Source organism: Hippocampus bargibanti, linkage group LG10, assembly GCF_051943395.1.
Source record: "Hippocampus bargibanti isolate YZ-2025 linkage group LG10, ASM5194339v1, whole genome shotgun sequence".
Taxonomy (NCBI): domain Eukaryota; kingdom Metazoa; phylum Chordata; class Actinopteri; order Syngnathiformes; family Syngnathidae; genus Hippocampus; species Hippocampus bargibanti.
Genome location: NC_142743.1, coordinates 13,573,116 through 13,599,020, shown reverse-complemented (window position 1 = coordinate 13,599,020; position 25,905 = coordinate 13,573,116). Strand labels below are relative to the sequence as shown.

Here is a 25,905-nt window from a genome sequence, read left to right as displayed (position 1 = left end):
CGGACGTTTCGCTTCTTATCCAAGAGGCTTTGTCAGCGAACTATTTTTCATTATTTTTTCTAAATTTTAGCGATAGAAAATAGATGGTTTGAAAGGGGAGTAAAAGAAGCTATTTTCATAAAACAGATCGCCATGGTGGGGTAAGGTTTAATTTAGATCGTTCGTACAACAGTCTTCTTAGGCAACATAGGCTTTGTTATGCTGATGAGGTGATACCAGAGCAAATTGGGCAAGCAGGCCAGTCGTAGACCCCATAACCAGGCAGTACAATAGAAGGAATCAGTTTAGCCTCAGGGAATAGTCCTCTGCCCCCCCCCCCCCAACCTGAGAGCAGGGACCTATCATAGCAGCGTCTGGCACCGCCACGTCTGGACAGTAGGGATATATATATCGGGCCAAAAATACCAGCAAAAAATTGTGTTCGCTGACGAAGCCCCTTGGATAAGAAGCGAAACGTCCGACACCTTCAAAGAAGTACAGGCTGAAGAAACCTTCTCATCGATGGCCCACTCCTGTACGACTGAGAGCGTGCACATATGTGAGGGGGACTCACAAATGGCTTGGAACCACTTAAAATTCACCACTTCTGGCCATCACGGTGGCCCTGTACTAAATTGTTCATTGACTTTACACGTTTTCTGTGATTATTTTCAAAAATAGTATATTTAATTATTCATTTTATTTACTTATTGTGGCTCGATTACCGATTTCATCATTCAAATATAAATATGTGCATTTTAAATCTAATATAGCAAAATGTGGTAGTTTTTATGGTAATCTATGTATTTAATGTACACTGTAGGTTTTCTTTCACACGATATACCGAGCAAATATTTAAATGTCATTTCCTGTATTGATAGTCACCATTTACAGAAACAGAAATATTTGCAAAAGGTAAATTCTCATTGTGTTGTTATATTATCAAAAAATTGAGTAGAATCATTATTTTTATTTCATACAGCTCCTCCATTGAATCGGAATTAATTTGTTTCGGTGTATCTTACATTGTGTCCAAATGATAAAAAGATAATGGTGAAGCCCGGGTAACTCTAGGGACCGTCAAGAAATGTAAGAACGTTCATCAATTATTGTGTCAGGGTTTTCTACTACTTTTTGCTAATCAAATGATTCTAAAAGGTTATTTTAAAGTATTTTTCGCTATAGTGAAAATATGTTCATAAAAAATATTTCATTTTATCTTTAGTTTTAATTTTACACAGCCATTATTGTGTGCTTTATTTTGAGGACGTCCTCTGGCCGGTGTCAAACGGGATTTAGAGCTCAGCGGGAGGGAGGATGAGTGACAGTCGACCTGCTCCATGTCCTCCTTTCACTTCAACCCGTCTAAGGAGCGAAGGACCACCGAAGAAATGTACGTCGAAAGTTCGGACGCAGCTGACCGGAGATAACGAAAGTGTCGTGAAAGTTACTGCTTGGTTGTGTGGTTGGACGCTGTTCAGGTGTGAGGTGTTCCGGAGCGTGGACTGGAGCGGACAGGTGTCGAACCCCCCGGATTTAATATTTGTCTTCCAGCCCGCCACCTTCCTGGAATTTTGTCTTTTTTCCCCGTTTCCGGAGACATGTTCTGGACACGATGGATTGTCCTGCTTCTCTGCTGGTGGGAGGCCGTCACCGCCAACACTACGTCCGCCAGCGGCCAGTCTCAGCAGCCGAGGCAGGGTGACCCGAGAGCGGATCCCCACCAGCAGCGCTCGCCTCCGCCGGTGGAGCCGCTGGATTTTGGCTTCGTCCCGGCGGCGGTGTACGACACTCACGCCTATTATGAGCCAGGGAGCATCGGGGTACTCTTCCACATGGTCCACGCTTTTCTCTACATTATCCAGCCTAACCCCTTCCCTAAAGGTCAGATTATTCGAAGTTATTCGAACTCATGAAATCATTTATTGTTATTATTTTTTGTTATTTGTTATTTTGTTTCTCGACCAATTCAAACAATTCCCAATTGCCATGTCCCCAAAATCCCTCGGACAATTCAGTTTTTTTTTTCAATGTAGATTTTGCCCAGAACTCAACATTTTTCACCTAAAACAACATTGAATTTGCCATATTCAACCAAAATGTTCGTCATTAATTCCATTCCAAATTCAAAGTGTTCAGCTCACTGAAAATAGCTTGATAAATATTGCCACATTTTAATAATACAGTAAAGTCTCGTTATATCGATATTCTCGGGAGTCGGAAAAAAATATCGATATAACCGGACTATCGATATATCCGATTCTGCGGCATGTAAATTTTCTCCTTGCGTTCATAGAAATAGTATCGTAATAAGCAGTACTATCGATATAACCGATATCAATATAACGAGACTTTACTGTATTAATGTTCCATTTTACCTCGTCATGCGCAAGCTTGCTCAGTTAATAGGTATAGGCCTAAAGTGAATTTAAAAAATTTGAATTGTTGAATTTGTCTACCAGTACAGTTCATACACTCGAATGTCAATTGATTAGGTTCATATAGGACTGTTCGTTTAATTCAAGTTCATTTTTCAGAACAGTTTTTTGAGGGGTCTGGGGGGTAAATTTGTTGTTGTTGTTTATGCAACCATAGATGCAAACAGAATGGAGCTCATTTACAAAGACCGTCTTTCCAAATGTTATATTTTGTCGGTACAATCCACCTTTACAACCGTTCTTCTCACAAAATATCATTTTTTAAGATTTGTGATGTCGCTGGTTAAGTCTGGGTGTCATGTGCCGCTAGCCAAACAACAAAGTCCAAATGTGTGCCATCAACGAGCATCCGCTATTTACACACTGATGCTATATTTACACAGCATAGATAATGTGCATGACAACCTGGTCATTCGGTCCATTTTATTGAAACATCGGGTTAAAAATATGTGCATGAGTGCATTTATCAGTCTGAAAGTAATTTATGTTGCTGTTCATATACCTTTCGCCCATCCTTGTGGGATGCTTCATTAATGCAGTTAGCCATCTGTCTTGAAAAACAGACCGTCCAGCATCCTCGAGTGCTTGAATGTGTTGTCTTTTGAATCTCAACAAACTCTCTTTGTTTGACCATTTTGACCAGGAGTGAAATAATCTTTCATACCACAAATTTTAACACTCGGAAATGAATGCAACATTTCAGAATCAGAAAGCCTTTAAAAGTCCCACAATGGGGACATTTGCACTTATCCACTCATCATCATTTGCTGATGACTAGAATTTGTCTTTGTAATCATAACAAACTAATGTGCTTTGCTATATTTTATCTTTGTAGAGCGGAAAGTATAAAAGTAATATCTGTGAGCAGTGGTGAATGATCACAATTTCCATAGTCCCTTTTTATGGGATTTGTCCAATAAAAGTGGCCTACAAATGGCAGTCTCGGTGGATTTTGAGTGTCGGAACAAGTACGTGCTGTAGTGATGTTCATCCCATAAATGAATGTTATGATCAGATTATTCAAAGTAGCGGTTCAATTGTCAATTTTAATGCATGGCGTAAAGTCAACAACAGGTCACCGGGTGGAATCGTCATAGTTGAAGTTTTAGTCACGCCACATTCAAATCTGTCTCCTGTTATCAGTCACCGTGTACATGAGTGGTCACGTTGGTGTGTTGTCGCGGGGAAGTAGGATTGGAAGCCTTTAAATCGCTGCCATTTTTGGTTCGCCCAGCGGAGCTGGCTAATCAATTAACAGATCGGCGATTATGGGAGGCTTTCCTAAGTCAACTGCATCACCACGTAAAACTTTAATCCAGAGCGACCATATGCCACCGTGGGCTACAAACTTTCTGCCATGAGGTGGTTCGCACCTGTGGGATTGTTGGGCATATTACCACAAATGAGATGGCATGTAGTCTTTTGGAATTTTTTTAATCGTTTGTTTTTATTTTGGTTTATTTTATGTCTTTTTTTGCAGCTTTTGTTAAGACTGTGTATTAGTTGAGTTCTGTTAGGTTTATAATTTTTTTTTAATGCCAGACAGGCGCAGGAAAACAGACGGACCGTGAAGGGAATATTTTTTTTCTAAATTATTGCAAATGTTTAGTTAGAACTTTTCTTGTATTCTTCTTCTAAGTAATTGTGACACTTGTTTTTCCCTGTAGTCTTCCCATCGCTCCTTTCATTTACAGTATCCTCCCTTTCTTACTGGGTCACTGAACTAAGCTGTCTAAGCTTAGCTGCCCTGGGTTGCTAATGCTAACTAAGAAGCTGTGGAAAAAAATAAAAACAAAACAGGTGGTGCCATGGGACTTGACCCATCAGCCCGCGTCGCCAATCACGTCATCACCAGATTCACCAAAATCTTCTTATTTGGCCCAACTATCGCTTTCTCCTGTTGACACTATATCTTACAAACAGGATGCCATTTTTAAGACTTAGTGACTGACTTGCCAAAAACTCGGTCACGACTTGACTCCCAATTGTTTTTTTCTTGTGTCATCCCAACAAACATTTCAGAATTATATGGCATAAAATATCATACCTGGTTAGCTCACTTATCATTATCAAGGCCCAGTTTTTGCTCAGTTTTGTCAAGGTGTTATTAACTCATTCACTGCCAGACATGTGCAAAAATGTGTCCACTTCAGTGCCAAGGTTTTTGTCAGTCACTCGAATTCTAGACCCCCCCCCCCATCACAGAATGTTGAGTTTTAGGACTACACAAACATTCAATGCAACGTAAGAAACATTAGACTCCCTTTTTTCATCAGAAAAAAAGATTACATTTCTAAATTATATGGGTCTGGAGTTCTCTGAGCTTGAAATGGGGGCAGCTGTACAAAATACAATACTATACATACATATTGATTTATATAGTGCTTTAACAACAGCTGAAGCTGAAACAAAGCGCTAACATGGAAAAAAGAGAAATGCTGCCCCCTTGTGAAAGGGAAAAAACATTGCCAAAGGCCATGGCCAGCGCTTTATCTGCACCCAAATAAGAAAAAACAAACCTCAATAAATTCAGGAATGACGCACTATGTCATATTTTCAATTCTCGAATACATTCGTGAATGGCAGTGAATGAGTTAATAAGTGACTGGTGAATGTGTGAAAATATATGTGGGTGTTTAAACACCCACAGACTAACAGTGGAGGGTGCATGCGGGTGATTCACGGCACAGGTAAGCTTAACATTTGCTGACCTACATAAACAAGTTGACAGATGGACCGGAATCACACTGTTGTTGACTTTTGGAAAGAAAATGTCTTCTTCTGATTGTGACACATTCATCCAGCCGTACAAATTATCATAGGGGGGGTAGCTGTCAAACTCTTCCAGCTTCCATCAGATATTCACGATTAAATGTATGATCACTAAAAACAATAAATCTAACAGAATGTGTATACAGTGTTGATCAGTGTTGACTCTCACTTGTCACCGGGTAGATTTGGTGCTTTCATCCAATGATGTGGCAAGTACGACAAATTCTACTTGTTGCTGGGCAGAATTGTGGTCCACAACAGTTTCCTGTTTTTTCACATTTTGCTTCGATTTTGACCCCAATTCAAAAATCACCCAAATTATTTTTTTAATTCTTCTTTTCAGATCTGATTGTTAAAGTCATTCAGCAAAACATGGGAGGACTCAAACTTCAAGACTGGAGAAAGGTTTGTGCTCTGTTTCATTTAGTTCAGCGATGAAACATCAAGTCACAGTTTAATGATCGATATTACCATTTTTTTTCTCCGATGTCTCCTTCTCATACACTTGATGCAGCCAGACAATGTCGTCCTACTGCTTGAGGTATTCCTCCTGACAACGTTCAACTTGAGTCTAATTAACTGATTAATTGACAAAGTTGACTGACAGGTGATATTGTATCTCCGCCCTTTTCCCAGGGGGCCTACTATGAGCTGGGGTTCCTGGTATGCGCGGCTATCGGCGTTTTGTTTGTGGTCCTCGTCCCCGTGTTGGGGATGTGCTTTTGTGTTTGTCGTTGCTGCGAGAATTGCGGCGGAGAGATGCACCAGAGACAAAGAAAAAATGCTGATTGCCGACGTGGCTTCTTCACCACCACACTCATCGCCACCACCATCACCATCATGTGAGGACCCCAAAACAATTTTATCTTGGTAACCTAGCAACAAATCACCCATAACAAAAAATATAGATGTACGTTTTTCTTAGGGAGGAGGGCGCAGGGGGATTCTTCCTCGGCTTGGTTTAGCTTGTCACTAGGCACAATTAACTCATTCACTGCCAGACATGTGCAAAAATGTGTCCACTCCAGTGCCAGTGTTTTTGTCATTGTCACTTGAATTCGAGGACTCACAGAATATTGACTTTTAGGACTACAGAAACATTCAATACAACGACTCACTTCTTTCAACACAAAAAAAGAGTTAATTCCTACATTGTTTGGGTTTGGAGTCATATGAGCTTGAAATTAGGGTAGTTGTCCAAAATACAATGCAACACATACATATTGGTTTATATTGTGCTTTAATAACAGCTGAAGCTGTAGCAAAGCGCTAACATGGAAAAAAGACAAATGCTGCCACTTCTGGAAACAAAAAAAAACATTGCCAAAGGCCTTGGCCAGCGCCTTATCAGCACCCAAGTATAAAAAAAAAAACCTGAAAAAATTCGGTAATGGCGCCCTACGTCATATTTTCAATTCCCGAATAAATTTGGGATTGCAGTGAATGACTTAATGAGGCGCTATTCCAACTGCCCCACTATATGTGGATATGCAATTATAACTACTTGTTTGCTTGTTGCTAGGCAGAATCAATTAAGGGCTCAATTCTAATTGATTTGTTTTTATTTAAGTAACATGATAAAAGAAAAATCCTGGGTGTTTTTTTTGTTTTGTTTATTTAAACAATCAAATATTCTGTGTGGTGATTATGTTAGTTTGGGGGTATTCGTGGCCTACGCAGCAAACCACAACCTGAGCTCGCACATCAAGAGCACTCGGCGGTTCATTAACACCAACATCAGAGACTTGAAGACCTTTGCCAACAACACGCCCACGGTAAGCACTCCGCCACCCTCAGTTGGTTTAAAACACCCAAAATTCATTTTTTAAAATTGTATTCATTTTATTTTGTTGCCACTTTCTTACAGCAAATTGAATACATGACCTCGCAGTACACCACAGTCAAAAATAAAGTCCTGTCCGAAATCGACAGTAAGTGTGCTGTCAGGGATGTTCTTTCAGACACTGTGAACAAAGGCTCAAACACAGGAAGATTGTCTTATACTGCCAGCAGGGGACACAGCCATTCATGACTGATGCCCAACTTCTGCAGCCCTCTGCCAAGCTATTTATTGAGAGCGAGTATATGCAAATTGAACATACATTTGTAAAACATAGTCTTGATTTGAATACCACACCCGTGGACGTCCCAACCACCAACAACTATAAACTAACAGAACATAGACATTTTAATGGGTTGTCCTTTCCATGAACTGATAGATTTGTAACCTGGCTAATGAGCTCTTCCTGTGAAGGAGTTTACCAAGACTTAAATTTTGTCCAAGGCCAGATCTCCTACATGAAGATGACAGTTTAACAGACTGTGTCTGGTCACCTCAGATTGACCCCAGATTTTCTGTGCTTCCATTGTGGGCCTTGTGATTGGGCTTAGAAATTAAATGTTTAAAAGACAACCGACATCTCCGGACAAGTTGTGTCCATAATTTGTAAAATGGCTTCAAATGACTTCTACTGAGCATATTTTACAAAGATTCCACCGCATATAGCTATATTTTACGTTTTAAGACTCGCTCTGAATATTCCGGAAGTCTTGTTTTTGAGTTGGTGACGAGTCCTCACCCTACGTCACTGAAGGAACGCCCCTGACCGAAAAAAGGACACATTGTAGCAGTCCTTCCATGACGTCAATGTATTTTGCTGTACTTGTTTGGTCTGAAAACGTCGTGTTGCACCAAAAAGAGGCAGAAGAGGGCGACAAAGCTCCATGTAAAGAATTTATCAGCCTGTGGAAACGGGCTGATTGATTCCTCACATGGAGCTTGGCCGCCATTTTCTGCCTCTTTTTTGGTGATACATTTCCCCCCAATGTTGCCTCAAAATGGCACGGAATAAATTCTTGAATCGATTGCAAACATGTATGCTTTCCTCTTCAGAACTATTTGAATCATATTTATAACTGGATGTGTAACAAGAAAGCAAATTCTTCAAATCTGAAGCCATTGTTTTGATTCTCGAGCAATTTAAGACGTCTTGGCGTGACGTCACGAACTGGGGGCGAGACTTTCTGAGAATGCCTAATTCGCAACTCCATTTTTTTGCAGGTTTTGGACACTTTGAGTCATTTTTATTGGCGTTTTGCATTTGACTAAAAATATACTGTGTGTTTTGGGTATTTTAGATGCTATGAAACGTTTTTCTGATGTCAGTTAGGAAACAAAAAAGTGATGTCGGTTGCCCTTTAAATTATTATTATTATTATTATTATTATTATTATTATTATTATTATTATTATTATTATTATTATTACATTTTATCATTACCATCTCCAAATTTACGAATTTCACCATTGACTATTAAAGGGTTTCTGATTAGGTTTCTTATCATGATAGATATTGGACCTTTACTGGGCGGGAGGATTCACAGTCAGCTAGAGAAGGAAGTGGTTCCTTCCCTGGATACGGCTCTGCGCATGGCAGGAGGTACACCTGTTTCACCTTCTTTGACATTCATCTTAAACGGCATAACCTGAAAAGGGGGATATGGCGTACATTGCATAACTGAGCACATTGTGTGAACAAAATATTGTCCTCTTTTTTTCTTCTCAAGTTAAAGTTGAGAATGCAATCAAAGGTAATGAGAAAATGTCCTGGATTTGTATTTGTGACTAGACGTGTCAGTGTCTCGGTTCTTGAGTGGTGGTTTTTGTTTATTTAGTCTTAATGTCAAATTTTGTTCTCCCTGTGTGTGTATTTTTTTCATTTCTACTTAATTTTGGTTTTTCAAATGTATTTCACGTTCACTTGCAGCCATGCGTGAAACAAAAGAGGCCCTGGAGAGCGTTAGCTCATCACTGCAAATCCTCCAAGAAGGCACCGAGGTGCTGAAGGACAGTCTGTCCACAGAGAGAGCGTCGCTCTCCAACACCTTATCCGACCCGGCCTGCACCAATGGCGCCGTGTCGCCGAGCTGCAATGCCATCCGCTCCACGCTTTTCCAGCTGGGTGCCAACGCCGACTTCTCAAAGGTGGACCCCAGCAACCATGTTTCTAAATAAGTGAAGACGAGTTCCAACTCTTTTATCGTCTTCTTTTGCAGCTCCCCGATGTCGACTTTGCCTTGGAGAATGTCCACACGGTCCTGAAGACAGATCTCAGTCACATTATACAGAAGGTCTGCTGTGAACGTAACATCAATCCCAGTTTATTTTGCTGAACATAGACAAGACAACTAAAATAATTCAAACTGCTAGCATGATTTGAAAGTATCCACCCCCACCCCCCCTTTTTTAATTTTCATTTTTAATGTTTTTTATTTTTTTTCTTCCCTCTGTGTTTAGGGTTACTCGTCATTCAATGACACGCCAAGGCTGGTCAAAGAGCAAACCAAAAACATAATCGGAGGTATATCAACTGCTCGTGTCGGTGCGGTGAACCCCGGATTATTGCTGAGGAACTGGTTCATGACCGGGGATCCGTTTCAAATCTGAAAATCGGTGAAAATGGCTCAGAAGGAGGGACATTTTCAAAACATTTTGACAAACACACGCTTGGAACTCTTTTAACTCATTCAGTGCCAGCCGTGCGAAAATGTGTCCACTCCAGTGCCAGGGTTTTTGTCATTGTCACTCAAATTCCAGGGCCCACAGAATATTGAGTTTTAGGACTGCTTAAACATTCAATTCAACGTAAGAAACCTTATACTCTCTTCTTTCATCGGGAAAAAAATTGTTACTTCCTAAATTATATGGGTCTGCAGTTATATGAGGGTAGTTGTCCAAAATAAAATGCAATACATACATACTGGTTTATATTGTGCTTTAACAACAGCTAAAGCTGTAACAAAGCGCTAACATGGAAAAAAAGAGAAATCCTTTATGCTCCTTTATGCTTTATTGTCACCCGAGCATGAAAAAACAAAACCCGAACAAATTCGGAAATGGAGCTCTACATTATATTTTCAATTCCCGAATAAATTTGTGAATGGCAGTGAATGAGTTAATTGCCACTTGAATACTCACGGAGCAGGAACACATACAAAAATGAACATCCAGCACAGCTCGCTCTCCTTCTTCCTTGATTCTGTCTTGTTACATTTCAATCCAGTAAATATGAATATGGAATTCCACAACATATAAAAAAAAAATCAGCAATATCGTGGGGACTCGCCTTGGTACTACTCAAAATTATCACATTGTTTTACACCTTGTTGTCATCTCTTATCTTCACTTCTGTTCATGCCGGTCAACGAAACTGCAGCGTTACCTCGTAAGTGTTGCTCCTTAAACTTCTTGAATCAAGCGATCGTTGTTGCTGTTTGACGTATGGATTGCGTGGGTGTGATGTGTTCAGGAGTGAAAGGGATGCTGGATAAAATCGGTTCCGAGATTGACGGCTTCGCCAAAATGTTTCCCGTGGAGGCGTCGCTGGCCAACTTCACAATCTTCCTCAACCAAGGGCAAAAGAACATTGAGTCCTACTACGCACAGGTTGACCAGATCGACTTCTACAGGTTTGCTTTTGATGTGAATCTTCCCCAAAAATCAAATAACTCATTCACTGCCAGAAAATATGCGAAAAATCCAGTACCAGGGTTTTTGTCATTTTCATTCAAATTGCAGGACCCACAGAATATTGAGTTTTGGGACTACATAAACATTCAATTCAAAGTAAGAAACGTTAGACTTTCTTATTTCATCCGAAAAAAAAGTTAATTCCCAAATTATAAGGGTCTGGAGTTAGTTGAGCTTGAAATGGGGGTAACTGTACATAAGGCAAATGCTGCCCCCTTGTAGATGGTTAAAACATTGCCAGAGGCCTTACCGGAGCTTGATTCGCACCCCTTCTGCAAGGAAAACCAAAACCTGAACAAATTCGGGAAAGGCGCTCCACGTCATGCTTTTCAATTCCCGGATAAATACGGGAATGGCAGTGAATGAATTAAGAAAGAATCATTTGAAGACCTACTGGTGAATTCAAACTTTTCCTGCAGGTGGATCGGCTGCGTGGCGGTGCTGTGCATGGTGGTGCTTATTCTATCCTTCAATATTTTGGGCTTGCTGTGTGGAACGTGCGGCTATGACAAGCAAGCCACGCCAACCAGTCGCGGCTGTTTGTCCAACACGGGCGGGAATCTGCTGATGGCGTACGTACCTCCACTCAAGACTGTTGACACTCTAATAAGGTGTCTTTAAACTGAGACAGAGTGAAAAATTGATGGGCTTTTCACACTGCACTTAGCTTTTGTTTGGGTCTTCGCCGTGGGAGATGGCAAAGGGACAATGGCGCTCTCGCGCACATTTGCCCATATAGTGATCAATTAGCGGCTTACCAGGTAGCAAGTCGCAAAGATATGTTGGTCGACTGCTCTTATCGCTCTAAAACACTCTGACAAGCCCTTTTACATAATTTCACCTTGAGATTGCGCCCAATTTTCGGGACCGCGTCATGTGATGAACTCTAAGCAAGGGTGTCAGCCATTTTTTGCCACGGGCCACATTGTAGTTACGGTTTCCTTTCGGGGGCCGTTTCGGGAAGCCATTAGAATGTTTCATCCACGAATGAATGAATTACTAGTTTTCAAATTTGAAGTAACAAAATAAAGACGTTTATTGTGGTTTACATGGGACAATTTGAAATGTTGGTTTGGACTTTAGCAAGCATCATGGAATTTTGATTTGCTTTCGCAGGCTGAATAGAATGATGTGGCGGGCCAGATTTTGCCACCGGGCCTGTGTTTTAGTCCCTCCCCTGCATCTACAATCTGAGGCCATGCATGAATTATGATTCCTTGTTTTGTATCTATGGGTCTATGACAGCGGTGTGGGCTTCTCCTTCATCTTCGCTTGGGTGTTGATGGCCATCGTGACTGCGCTGTTCATCGTCGGTGGCAACGTGGAGAAAATTCTGTGTGAGCCGCTGGCCAGCCGGCAGCTGTTCCAGGTACGGAAATTAAACACTGGAATTAATGTTTGTTGTCTGAGCCCGTTGACATTCATTCGTTCATTGAACGTACAACCCCTTTTTCTCCTGGGAGTAGAAAGAGTTCGGTAAACTAATTGGGGTCAATGTAAATATATTTGTTTGTGGCCTCAGATCATAGACACACCTTTCCTGGTCCATCCGGCCAAGAAGAACTTCCTTCCTGGAATGCTCTTTCAGAACCCGAACATTGACTTAACCTTGGAGAGCATGTACAGGTAAAAAGAATCCGTGATCATTTCACATAATGTGCCACAGACATTTTTTGATGGGCTAAGCGATATTTTGTTTTGTTGTTGTCATTTTGATATTGATGTAGAGAGTGCCACAACAACAATGGGCTGTATCATGCTCTTCAGCTGGAGACCATGTTCAACATCAACTCATTCCTCAATAGGACAGTGGCAAGTATCCGGTTGAAATGTGAGTCACTTGTGATTAAGTGTCGGATAATATTAATTGTGTGCTATGCATGTGTTATTAGTACAACAAAGACCTGGCCAAAGTGTTTGAGAATGTGCAGGTGGACCTGCAGGACGTCACACTGCTGGAACAGGAGGGCAGAGATAACCTCATCAACTTTGCCAACGCGGGCATCGGAATCATCGACTATGAAGCATACATGGCTGAGGTAGTTAGCTCAGTGATTAACTCATTCACTGCCTGACGTGCAAAAATGTGTCCACTCCAGTGCCAGGGGTTTTGTCATTGTCACTTCAATTCCAGGTCCCAGGAGGTTCCAGGAGTTAGAGGACGACATAAACATTCAGTACAGCGTTAAAAACCGCAAACTCTCTTCTTTCATCAGAAAAAAGACTAAATTCCTAAATTATATGGGTCTGGAGTTATATGAGCTTGAAATGAGGGACAATGGAAACAGTGGAAACAATGTAATGTAAACAGATTGGTTTATATAGCGCTTTAATTAACAACAACTGAAGCTGTAACAAAGCACTAAAATGGACAAAAGGGAAAAGCCGCCCCTTATGGGAGATAAAAATCATTGCCAGAGGCCATTGCCAGAGGCCATGGCCAGCGCTTTATGGGCACCCAAGCATGAAAAACCATAACCCGAACAAATTCGGGAATGACGCTCTACGTCATATTTTTAATTCACGAATAAATTTATGATTGGCATTTAATGAGTTAATAGAGAAGGATGATTTATTTTTATTTTGTTTTAGAATTTAAATTGTGATTCAAAACAATACAATTTCGAGGTATATTGAAGTTCTCGCCAGCAGGGAGCAGCCATTCTCCATTTTTTTCCTCATGAGTCAGCCAGTCAATAAGTTGGTCTGTTTTCTGGTGAATTTGTCACTGGGAGGGTTGGGGGGGGGTGACGTGTTTCATCCATTGATTTATTAATCAGTGAATTCCTTTTTATAAGTCAGCCAGTCAGTTCGTCAGACGACATGAGGAAATAGATGTACGGCATTGACTTGAGAATTTCCGCTGTTCGGAATCTGAAAATATAACAAAAAAAACATCTGACATAAAATGACAAACTTGACATGTTGTTTATGTGTTCAAGGTGAATAAGGGAACCACCCTTGTGGATCTTCTGACATTCGCAACTGACTTGGAGGGGCAGGCTGACCAACTTGTAAGTTGATAAGACCACCGAATACCCAGTTTTCTCGAGCATTGGTGGTTCAGTGGTAGAATTCTCGCCTGCCACGCGGGAGGCCCGGGTTCGATTCCCGGCCAATGCACATTACTTTTCATTTCAGTCCTCAAACGTGTAAAACATCTGTACCCTCCGTCCCCCAGATGTTTTGCTGTCCTTCTTATTCATTGAAAATATACTACTTGTAAGCTTTTATATAAATATAATGTCAATTCTGCCAAAATCGAACAACCATTGTCCGTCTGCAGCTCCCAACCCATCATTAACTTCCCAACTGCTGTGGCTTTTTCATATGTTTGAAAGTTCGAGTGCCTTACAACTGTTCCATGACATTGTAGCATTGGTGGTTCAGTGGTAGAATTCTCGCCTGCCACGCGGGAGGCCCGGGTTCGATTCCCGGCCAATGCAACTTCCCTTTTCTTTTTCGCACCTCCTCCAAACATGTGGCAAGCGTTACCTCGACTCCCATGTTTTCCTTTCCTCTATCTTTATTTTCTTTCTGTGTGTGTGTGTGTGTGTGTGTGTGTGTGTGTGTGTGTGTGTGTGTGTGTGTGTGTGTGTGTGTGTGTGTGTGCGTGCGTGCGTGCGTGCGTGTGTGTGTGTGCGCGTATGCGTGTGCGTGTGCGTGTGCGTGTGTGTGTGTGTGCGTGCGTGTGTGTGTGTGTATGTGTGTGTTCGCAGCCACGTGGCGCTCTGGAGAATGCTCTCAAAGGTCACGCCAGCAGTATCCGACAGATCCACCGAGAAGTGGTCATCCCATTGGAGCAAGCCATGGTACATTCCATACAACATATATACAGGCGCCACCTGCGTTAATTGTTGTTCTACGCAAGCAATTCCACTCACATTTTTCTCTCCTCTTATTTACTGTGACAGAAATATGTCCGTGCCAGGGTAAGCACGGGGACAGTGGTTCTTGTGATTTTTTATTGTTGTTGTTGTTGTTTTTGCAGTACTGTGGTGATGTTGTGGTGTGACCTGGATTTGTTAATAAAAAATTTACAAGTACACATTACATGAGCATAACAAGGGCTTTTGTGTCATTGTGCAGAGCACCTTGAGTCAAAGCATTAAGCAGCTACAGAGAACCTCCAAAGACCTGCCGGTGAGACACTTCAATTTGTATTTTATTTTTGTTTTAATGTCGTCTTGAAATTCAAAATTTAGTTTTCTTGTTTCATGTTTAAAAATTTAGATAAATATATGTACATATTTGACACAATTGTGATTCATTTTTTTACACATTTTTTCTTTTTTTTCTTTTTTTCCATGTTGCAGATACTGTGGTTTTCCCTTATTAGTGTTTTGCATGTCATTATCACTATTTTCTGTACGTTTTTTTAGCCTGTAAGCTATTTTAAGTCATTCACTGCCATTCACGAATTTATTCACGAATTGAAAAGTGTGACGTGTAGCGCCATTCCTGAATTTGTTCGGGTTTTGGTGTTACTTGCATGGGGTGCCGAATTAGCGTTGGTCAGACCTCTGGCAATATTTTTACCTTCCATGAGGGGGCAGCATTTGCCTTTTGTCTGTGTTAGTGCTTTGTTACAGCTTTAGCTGTTGTTAAAGCGCTATATAAATCAATACAATATGTATGTATTGTACTCTATTGTATTTTGGACAGCTGCCCCCATTTCAAGGTCATACCAATATAATTTAGGAATTAACTCTTTTTGTCTGATGAAAGAAGAGACATTGAATATCTATGTAGTCCTAAAACTCAATATTCTGTGGGTCCTGCAATTTGAGTGAAAATGACAAAAACCCTGGTCCTGGAGTGGACACATTTTTGCACGTCTGCCAGTGAATGAGTGAATTTTAGAGTCAATTTTCTTTTCTGCATTACATTTTTAATCACTTTTTACGATTACTTAAATGTTTAGGTTAAAGTGACCAACATCTTAAGCGCCATTGATGCATCGGAATACCTCATCAGTCACAACGCCTCACATGTGGTCAAACAGGTACCAATGTTAAAAAACACGTCCTTGAGAGTTTTCAAAGGTGCTTAAAAATAAAATGTATTATTATTATTATTATTATTATTATTATTATTATTATTATTATTATTATTATTATAAAACTAAAAAAGATAATCTTTAAAGAAACAGAAAAACATATACAGTACATTGTATATAATTGCTTTTGTTATGTCTCCAGGAAACCAGAAACTACGTCCAAACCTTGGTGGGATACTTCAAACAGTACACAGACTGGGTTCACAACTCTGTGAGTGTTGATTCCCCTTCGACAAAATGGAGCCAGCCGTACAATAATGCAACATTATTCCTCACTGTCATGTGCTTGGTGGCTGCAGCTAACCACGGAAGTGGCTCAGTGCAAACCCATCAGCAATATTGTGGACAGCATGGAGATCATTGCGTGCAGCTTCATCGCAGATTCAGTGGTGAGGCATATTTCTTCCTTTATCTGAATGGTCCACAGCGTAGGCATCTGAGCATTGGTGGTTCAGTGGTAGAATTCTCGCCTGCCACGCGGGAGGCCCGGGTTCGATTCCCGGCCAATGCAATGTCCTTTTCATTTCGATCCTCAAGCATATGGAAACTATCACCCCACCCCCACTCCAGATGTTTTGCTGTCTTTTTATTCATTTAAAATATACTACCGTTATGTCAATTGTGCTAAATAAACCCAAACAATATTACTCTGCAAGCCATGGTTGACCTCCCAGAGGCCACGACAACTTATGCCGATTAACGTTGGAAATACTCAAAACCATGGTCGCTCTACGAAGGTCTGAAGGAATGCATAGGAGTCATGCATAGCATTGGTGGTTCAGTGGTAGAATTCTCGCCTGCCACGCGGGAGGCCCGGGTTCGATTCCCGGCCAATGCAAAGTCCTTTTCTAATTGTGTCCTTAAACTGTTCCACGCAGAACATCCGGCTGCATGCGCATGTGGAGAAGTGGCCACCATCACGTCAACCTGTGCCAATGGAAGGGATTTTTAACACAGTGAATAAGAATGGCCTTTTTGTTGTTTTTCTAGAACACCTTCTGGTTAGGACTGGGACTCTGTAGCATCCTGCTGCTCCCCAGTATCATCATATCCATCAAACTGGCCAAACATTACCGTAGGATGGACACGGAGGACGTCTTTGAAGAGTGAGTTCAGACAACACTACATTATTCAGTATACATTATACACAGTGTAAAAGATCCATTACAGGAACGGTAAAATTTACTCCTTATATTTTATGAGCGTGACTGTTAGGAAATTTGCTAAATCACACTGAGAAATAAAGAAATAGATACTAATAAAAAGGAAGAAAGTGAACATTTGAATTATAAAAGTGGAATTTGAATTCTTTCAGTTAGGTGATCGTTTTGGAATTTAAAAAAAATTCTTCTCTAAACATGGCATGATGGGAAAACTGAATATTTGGAATGTGGAACATAACACAATGGAATCATATTTATCAATTTGTTTTCTCTTCTTCCTATTTCTAACCACCCTTAATTTTTCATATTCATGGTTTTTACCCAGCTCCCTTTACCCTTGGCTTGTTGCCCTTTGACCCTTCTTACGTTGTCACGTCCTATCCACGCTTTAACGTTGGATCTTTACCATCATCATCATCATAATCATCACTATCATCTTCATTCTCAAAAATCATTTCCTCTTTTGGATGAATCCTTCTCTTGATGCTTTCTGATGATCTTCTTCCAACTGGACATCTTGTTTTGCATTATGGGTAATCACGGTAAACATAATGCCCCATTTTGGGAAACTGTGCCGTGCCATTGACCCCATGCACGTGGTGAAGTTATATTTTTATGTATTGCTATTATTATTCATATTTTTTTGGCACTGTATCTCCTGAAAGGATCCCTCTAGTTGCCCCATTCATTCCCATCGAGTTAACGACTCGTTATTTCCATCAGTGCGCAAACATATTTTCAATAGGAAGTCAAGTAGATAAATATTATTTGCATCAATATATTCAGTGCAAAGCTTTAATTAAAAAAAATCGGAGCTAGCCGACTCAAGTTCTCATTGGCTCAAATACTCGTGCGTGTGTGTGTATGTGTGTGTATGCGTGCGTGGACATACGTACATGTTTCCCTGTGCAGTAGTTCCCCCTATAGCGACACCCTGTTCCGATTCCCTCGAGCCTCGGCGCCCACAATCTGTGTCGACTGCTGATTCAAAATGGAGGTTGCCTCACCAATGACGAGGTAAAAGGTCAATCTTCTTGCATTCTTCCCTACCGTTTTGGGCTTTTAACAACATATCGCTGAAAAGCGGTCACCAGGATCCCAGTCTTATCCTTTTGAGTTTGTCACTTTCATCATTGACAAGAAGCCATGTGGAGAGGAGACTTGACTTTGGTGTGGATGTCAACCACTTCTGTCGCTCGAGGCCGCCATTTTCTGCACAAGTCTCATATTACGAGAAAGCAATATACAACAATTCAAATTGTATGACTTGAATGTGACTCTAATCATGTGGCACGCTTTCTTATTGTAGCTCGCTTGTACAGACACTCCCCTACTTACGAACATTCGAGTTACGAACAACGGTACACACAAACATTTTTGTAGTAACTTATGTAGTCTTCTCTCCAGTTGTACATGTCTTGATAGAGCATGTATTTGATTAAATGTTTATTTTTCAGTACAACCAAATACAGGTTACTTATACAAACCTTAAACATACTTATATAAACCTTACCCATACTTATATGAGCCTTAAACTTACATTCCATACAAAATATAGTACTGAAGCAACTTATGAACAAATTCACCTTACGAACGACCGTTTAGAACGTATCTCGTTCGTAAATTGGGGAGCATCTGTATATTTTACAAAGTAGTCCTTGAAATGTTTTTCTGGAAACAGAACAACAATTAGGCAAGGTTACTTTTTTTGATTGATTTGGAAACAGTAGGTTAATTTTAACTCCAACAATTATCCTCTTTGTCCTTTTGAAACACCATTAATATGACTAAACAACAACGGGAACAAGGTTGATTTATCTTTATTTATTTTATTTAATTTTTTTACAGTGGACAAGAAAACTGGAACTGAAGCACCGGTTCTCGTAAGTGCTCGTTTTATGTCATCTTGACTCAAGAAAAGAAAAGGGAAGGCAAACGACAAAGCCCATTTATTAACTGTTGGTGATCCTCAACATTGCATTTAATTTTCCCAAGATAATCCGATTCTGGATTTCCTCTACAAATGTTTGGGTGACAAAAAAAATCGGGGTTACTGATTGAACGTTTATTGTATATAAATGTTCTATTAGTTACAAAAAAACAAGAACTCTGAACTTGCCAGCATATTATCATGTACTTATTCAAACATCTTAACTCATCTGTTTTTCTCACATTGCTATTTCCGTCTATATCCTTACTGTCAGACACACGGACACAATGTGTACATTTTTTTTGTATGTGTATTTATTTGTTTTTGTTTGTTTTTCTAAAATATGTTTAGAGTTAAATGTTTTTGTAGAACTAGCCTGGTCTTTCATGTAAGAGTATCGCTACTAGCATGGTTTGCGCTCGAGAGGTTTGAGGAAAATTAAATTGTTGGGAGATGACACCATACAACCAGCTGTATCTTATTTAAAAATAACACTGTAATAGATCGTAGCTATGGATTCAAGCCACCTAATCACTTCAATAGACTACTAATATTCTATTTATTTTATTTAAATTCAATACAAGAAACCTGACCTTTGGGAAATGTCATACCATCGTATTTTGTTTTTCAAATCCTAATATTTTGTCATTTTATACTCTCAGAGGTCAACTGTAATTAGTTTTTGAGTTTTCTTTTCCTCATTTTTTCAAGATAATGTTAAGCAAAAAAATAATTAGCACGTGAGCTGATTCTCCCCAACTCCAAGCTAAAATTAAACCAAGCTAAAAGGACATAGTAAAATAATATACAGTACTGCATATACAAATCCATCTTGTGAGCTTATTTACCCTAACGTTCCCAAGCTAATGCTCAACCAAACAGGGGGATGGATGGTGGGTGATACTAGCTTGTGAGCTACTTCATCCCAATCTGAGTTCATGCTAAACTAACAGCTAACGTGGAAACTATCTTAATATCAATTTGTAAACTCTCTTTTCTCAATGGTTCCAACATTGCGCGAAGCTAATAAAAAACAAAATAAAGCTGACATGCTGAGTGGGGGGGGGGGGCAGGGGAGTCAAAATGGTGAATAAAAAAAAAAGCTAACAAGTCTCGTCTTTGTCTACATGGTGGCTAACAGAAGCTCTCAGTCAGTAACATGTATAAAGAGGCGAGCGCATTTCCCTCCTTAATATTAGCCACTCTACCAAAGCACACACAACCTAATATCCCCCCGCCCCCCCCCACCGTTACCAGTTTTTCTTCAAAGGGCCCCCCATTGCCACCCACTGTGCTCTTTCCTTCCCCCATCTTGATTGATGAACTTCCTGAATGGCGTTCAGGAAATCAGGCAGACACCAGACTAAACATTGCCGCCACTCTTGTGCTCTGTGTCCTTTTCAGCCCACTTAACATTTATTTGAAAGACGTCCTCTGTGAGCCTCAATCCCGATCGGGTTGGGTGCAGCTGCTATTGGAAACCCTAAGAATCAAAATGTTTTTGATGAGGAAATATGGCATGCAGCAATGGTGTTTTTCTTAAAAACAAAGACAGACCACAATAACGTACAGTAAGAATTGAATGCTGCAATTCATTTCAGTGTGTTGTTTTGTCTGGTTTGCATCCTGGCCACCAGGAGGCAGTGTTGTCTAAACACAGCAATACCAACGAAGAGCGCAGTTTTTTTAAATTGCTCTTAAAGGACAACCGACGTCTCTGGACGTCGGTATGTTACACCGAGACGACTCTTTGAGATTTGTTGAAAACAATTCCAAACTGCAAAACAAAACTATTTCCAACGGAGCTCTGCCGCCATCTTCTGCATTTTCTGTGACACTACACATTCGCGCTTTATCAGAACCCAAGCATGAAAAAAACAAAACCAGAACAAATTCTGGAATTGCGCTCTACGTCATATTTTCAATTCCCGAATAAATTTGTGAATGGCAGCGATGGTTTTCGTTTTTTTTGTTTTACTTTGTTTTTCATAACTGAGACAGAAATCAATTTGATCAGCTGCAAGTATATATATATATATATATATATATATATATATATATATATATATATATATATATATATATATATATATATATATATATATATGATTGGATATGCCTTTATTCGTCTCACAGTGGAGAAATTTACATGGTATATATATATATATATATATATATATATATACAGTAAAGTCTCGTTATATCAATATCGGATATATCGATAGTCCCGGTTATATTGATACTATTTCTATGCACGCACGGAGAAAATTACATGCAAACAGGGTCGGATATATCGATAGTCCCGGTTATATCGATATTTTTACGGACTCCCTTGAATATCGATATAACGAGACTTTACTGTATATATTGGATTGGATTGGATATGCCTTTATTCGTCTCCATATATATATATATATATATATATATATATATATATATATATATATATATATATATATATATATATATATATATATATATATATATATATATATATATATATATATATATATATACACACAGTATATATAATATCAGTCCTCTCAGTCACTGGCTAATTCCTGACAGGATCTTTACCTTCCTGTGGGTGAGCGTGACGAACCCTTTCAATGCTTTTCCAGACTCCAAAAGTTTATTCTGGCAGAAAATCAGAAAAGACGCGCTGCTTTTTTTTGACGGGTCATCTTTCACTCTCCTAATAGGAATATAAACAGCGCGCAGGCAGACACACATACAACTACACGCCATATATTTATGCATCAATAGTGAAAGAAGGTCCTATGCGGGATTATGTAATGTGTCACGAAGGGGTTTGGCTTGTGCCTTATGCGTTCGGCATCGTTAAAAATCACCCGCCCATCACCCCTTTCCCTGAGGGGACATCACACACTCCAGTGTTTGTGTATGTGTGTGTGTGTGTGTGTGCGTGCGTGCGTGCGTGCGTGCGTGCGTGCGTGTGTGTGTGTGTGTGTGTGTGTGTGTGTGTGTGTGTGTGTGTGTGTGTGTGTGTGTGTGTGAGGTGGAGGAAAATCTTTATGCGCCTCGACCTGACACTGTCGCTTTCGGATGTTTTTTGATCAAGTCAAAATATAGTCTAACAAAGGAGGAATTTTACAAGCGGGAAAATGTGTCATGATCTGGTTGGCGACCAACGGGGGGCGATGTCGGCCCCGCCTGCACCTGCACAGGTGCTGGTCGTCCCGATCAGATTGGCGAGCAACGGGTAGCGACGTCAGCCCTGCCTGCAGCCTCGCAGGTGCTGGTCGTTTAATCACTGACACTTAATAGGACACCCGGCACGACCATCCGGTGTCGGTTCATTGTTTGCTGCTTTGTCTGCAATTGCATGCATTGTATGCTGTGCATGTGTTTGTTTAACCTTGGCGGACTTTTACTTTTGCTCTTCTTTTGCTACTTTGTATTTTTTCCATTCAGATGATTTTGATGTTTTACATTTTGTTCCTGCTGACCTTTATTTTAATACAATTTGTCAAACAACCTCCTGCTCCCTCCTGCCTGCTTCTTGGGATCCGCACCCGCCATCACCACCTCACAAACCGTGACAAAATGAGGCTAAAATCATGTTGAAATATCAAAATCAACTCTCAATGTTTTTAAATAACTCATTCACCGCCAGACATGTGCAAATGTGTCCACTCCAATGCCAGGGGTTTGGTCATTGTCACTTGAATTCCAGGACCCACAGAATATTGAGTTTTAGGACTACGTAAACATTCAATGCAGCGTAAGAAACTTTGGCTATCTTCTTTTATCAGAAAAAAAGTTAATTCCAAAATGAGGTTAATGAGGTTATTTAAAAGGGTTATATAAGCTTGAAACGGGGGCAGCTGCACACAATACAATACAATACAATACAATACAATACAATACAATACAATACAATACAATACCATACATACATTTTGATTTATATAGCACTTGAACAACACCTGAAGCTGGAACAAAGCACAAGCATGGACAAAAGGCAAATGCTGCCCCCTCGTGGAAGGGAAAAACATTGCCTGAGGCCATGGCCAGCGCTTCATCGGCACCCAAGTAAGAAAAACCAAAACCTGAACAAATTCGGATATGGCGCTCTACGTCATATTTGCAATTCCCAAATAAATTCGTCAACGGGAGTGTATGTGTTAATAGGGTGCAATTCCAACTGCCCCCGCTATAATTGGCTATGCAATTGTAACTATTTATATATATATATATATATATATATATATATATATATATATACATACACACAGTAAAGTCTCGTTATATCGATATCGGATATATCGATAGTTCCGGTTATATCGATATTTTTTCGGACTCCCTTGAATATCGATATAACGAGACTTTACTGTATATATATATATATATATATATATATATATCCCAACTCCCTGCCCACCTTCCCCTGCATCGCGTTCGCGGCGTAGGTGGAGTCGCATATTCACCTGAAGAAAGGCGTCTTTGTACTCCATCCCCTTTATAAAGCCCCTCGTACCCTTCCTAGCCTTCGCGCACGCTTTCCGTACCCGTCCTCTAAACGTCACTTCCCAATATGAGGGCCCCAGCTGTCGTTGTCGTGCTGGCGGCGTGGGCATGCGCATGCCACGCTCAAACAGAAAACGGCATCAACCAGCAGCAAGGCAGCATCTGGGACGAGCCCATCCGCTTCAGCACCAAGAGCAAGGATGCCTGCACCATGGTGGTGTCGGGGGTCGCCGACCACACCCGGCTGCGGGTGTCCTGCAAGGGTCCAACACCGACCGGCCGCGCGTACTACTGCGACTTCCAGGGAAAGCCCAACCTGTGCCGCGCCTTCAGCCTCAACCCGCGCCACTACTTCACACAGATCATGTGGGAGCTGCGCAAACTGAGCCACGCCTGCCAGGGGGCCAAACTCTACCGGCCCCCCATGTGTAAAAAGCATCCTGACGAGGTCCAGATGAGCTTCTTGTCCGCCTGGCCCCGAGCAGCCAAGCCCGCCAAAGCCAGACCTGCCGTCCCCACTCAGCCCAAACCCGCTGCCACTCAGAAACCGCAGAAGCCTCACACGCCCGCTAAGCCGCAAGCGGGCAAAGCCGTCCCACCCCCCGCCAGGAAGACCACCCCCAAACCAGCCAAGACCACCGCGAGGTCACCGACGGAGCTGCCCGAGTCCAAGGCGTCCCGCATCGCCACGGAATACTGCTGGAAGAGCTTCCACGGCATTTGCACGTACTTCATCGGATGGTTTCAGAACTGACGTGGATGGGTGAGTCACACTTCAAGAAAGTGTGTGTGTGTGTGTGTGGGGGGAGGGGGGGTTGCTCATATTTTTACTGACCACTTGTTGCTTGGCAGATTTATCATCTAGGCTTTAATCATTCATTTCCCCATTGGCCAAAATGAAGTAGCTAACATTGCAGTGCCGCCTAATGCAAATCAAATGATAACAAAATCAAATAATAATAATACTTTTTTTAACATATGTAAACAAGTAATCATTTTTCGTTTTTATGTCATCCAATATGTATTTATAATTCATTTTTCCTTTTTTTTTACACCCAATGCAAATATTTAATTTTGATTCAATTATTTTTAGAAAAATATCTTTGCGTATCAAAGTTGTTGATTTTTTTAAACTAATATTTAAAAAACATTTATTTTAGTATTTTATAAAATACTATATATAATATATTTTTGAATATTTATAAAATATTTGTTGTAACTGTAAAAAATATATTCATTAGAAAAAAAAATTCAAGTACGATTTTATTCTTATTTATGTGACGGAAATTTCACAATAAAACCACTGGTCTTTGTTAAATATAAACTACTTTGGTAAAGGAGAGAAAATAATCTATTATAACGTTTAAATACTATCAATTGATCAGAATTACTATGTGTAAAAACGATGAATCCATCAATTGCAATGAAATCACTGCAGCATTTGTGATACAAGAAACAGTTGTGAAAGTCAAACAAATGTTAAAATGTTTGTTGGATATGTGCAATTTATTGATTCATCCATTTTGTTTCAGGTGGGGTGGGGGGAACACACCAACGATGGACTTGTCACATGATCACTGATGAGCATCACTGCTTTGAGTGAGTGATCGTCAAAATTGGAAGGAGAATAAAATGAAGTTCTCATTTTTTTATTCGGGTGCCGTGTGTTGTTTTACCTTTTTTTTCTTGAACCCGTCAAGCCTCTTCCAGTCATGCTCTGCGTTCAAAGACCTCCTTGTTTCGCATCAGCACACATCAGCAACCCGTTTGCTGACAGGTCTGTTAGCATTTTCGATAGCCACACTTCAGCTGTGAACACATAAACACAGAGGTGGCCTGTGTGTTACACAGACTGGCCTACTGAACTGGAAACAAACTGTTAGATTGTTCTAACATCCGTCGAGAAGCAGGGTGGAGTGGATATAAAACATCTACACACCCCTGCTGCGATGTAAGAATAACAGGGCACACCCTGAACTCATTGCCAGCCAATCACAACGCAAATTATATCCTCAGTATTCACCCTCAAATTCATACCTATGGGAAATCTACTGTTTAAAGAACAACCAACGCCATCCGACAAGTTGTGTCCATAATTTGTAAAATCACTTCAAATGACTTCTACTGAGCGTATTTTACAAAGATTCATATAGCTATATTTTATGTTTTAAGACTTACGCTGAATATAATAAGTCTTGTTTTCTAGTTGGTGACGATTCCAGATGTGATGTTACGTCTGGAACGCCCCTGACTGACACACAATAAGCGACACAATAGCACACAATAAGCACACAATAAGCACACAATAAGCGACACACAATGCATTTTGGGTACTTTGTTTGGATTGGATTGGATTGGATTGGATTTGCCTTTATTAGTCTCACAGTGGAGAAATTTACATTTCACAGCAGCAAAGTGATGAAAGGAATGAAAGTAGAAAAACAAAATACATGAGCTGCTGGAAAGGCAGCCACTCTCGCGGCGCCGTCTTGAAGTAAAAAGAACCACAAAAAAAAAACTAAACTAATAATATGACAGCACAAA

At 40.5% G+C, this 25,905-nt stretch overlaps 2 protein-coding genes and 4 non-coding genes across 9 annotated transcripts; all 6 read left to right on the top strand.

Moving 5' to 3' along the window:
* Nucleotides 1-1,307: 1,307 nt before the first annotated feature.
* Nucleotides 1,308-20,111, top strand: prom1b (prominin 1 b). 4 transcript variants are annotated; one of them, XM_089006524.1, is made up of 27 exons: nt 1,308-1,863; nt 5,533-5,594; nt 5,704-5,730; nt 5,826-6,031; nt 6,844-6,964; nt 7,057-7,120; nt 8,539-8,628; nt 8,756-8,779; nt 8,956-9,173; nt 9,245-9,319; nt 9,486-9,549; nt 10,498-10,657; nt 11,138-11,290; nt 11,964-12,087; nt 12,241-12,344; nt 12,446-12,530; nt 12,611-12,757; nt 13,661-13,732; nt 14,438-14,530; nt 14,633-14,650; nt 14,808-14,861; nt 15,643-15,723; nt 15,920-15,988; nt 16,077-16,166; nt 16,768-16,883; nt 17,853-17,957; nt 18,789-20,111. In XM_089006524.1, the coding sequence occupies exons 1-26, from the start codon at nt 1,581-1,583 to the stop codon at nt 17,923-17,925; spliced, it is 2,673 nt and encodes an 890-aa protein (XP_088862650.1). In that variant the 5' UTR covers nt 1,308-1,580; the 3' UTR covers nt 17,926-17,957; nt 18,789-20,111. The 4 variants fall into 4 exon arrangements, with proteins under 4 accessions (XP_088862650.1, XP_088862652.1, XP_088862653.1 ...); XM_089006526.1 differs by lacking the exon at nt 8,756-8,779; XM_089006527.1 differs by lacking the exons at nt 8,756-8,779; nt 14,633-14,650.
* Nucleotides 13,771-13,841, top strand: trnag-gcc (transfer RNA glycine (anticodon GCC)). The gene has a single exon. It is a non-coding gene; the product is annotated as a tRNA-Gly (tRNA).
* trnag-gcc (transfer RNA glycine (anticodon GCC)) lies at nt 14,094-14,164 on the top strand. The gene has a single exon. It is a non-coding gene; the product is annotated as a tRNA-Gly (tRNA).
* trnag-gcc (transfer RNA glycine (anticodon GCC)) lies at nt 16,218-16,288 on the top strand. Its single transcript has one exon. It is a non-coding gene; the product is annotated as a tRNA-Gly (tRNA).
* trnag-gcc (transfer RNA glycine (anticodon GCC)) lies at nt 16,545-16,615 on the top strand. The gene has a single exon. It is a non-coding gene; the product is annotated as a tRNA-Gly (tRNA).
* A 3,259-nt stretch (nt 20,112-23,370) lies between the features above and the next one.
* On the top strand, nt 23,371-25,005 carry fgfbp2b (fibroblast growth factor binding protein 2b). Its single transcript, XM_089006636.1, has 2 exons — nt 23,371-24,124; nt 24,894-25,005. The coding sequence occupies exon 1, from the start codon at nt 23,429-23,431 to the stop codon at nt 24,113-24,115; it is 687 nt and encodes a 228-aa protein (XP_088862762.1). The 5' UTR covers nt 23,371-23,428; the 3' UTR covers nt 24,116-24,124; nt 24,894-25,005.
* The last annotated feature ends 900 nt before the right edge of the window (nt 25,006-25,905 follow it).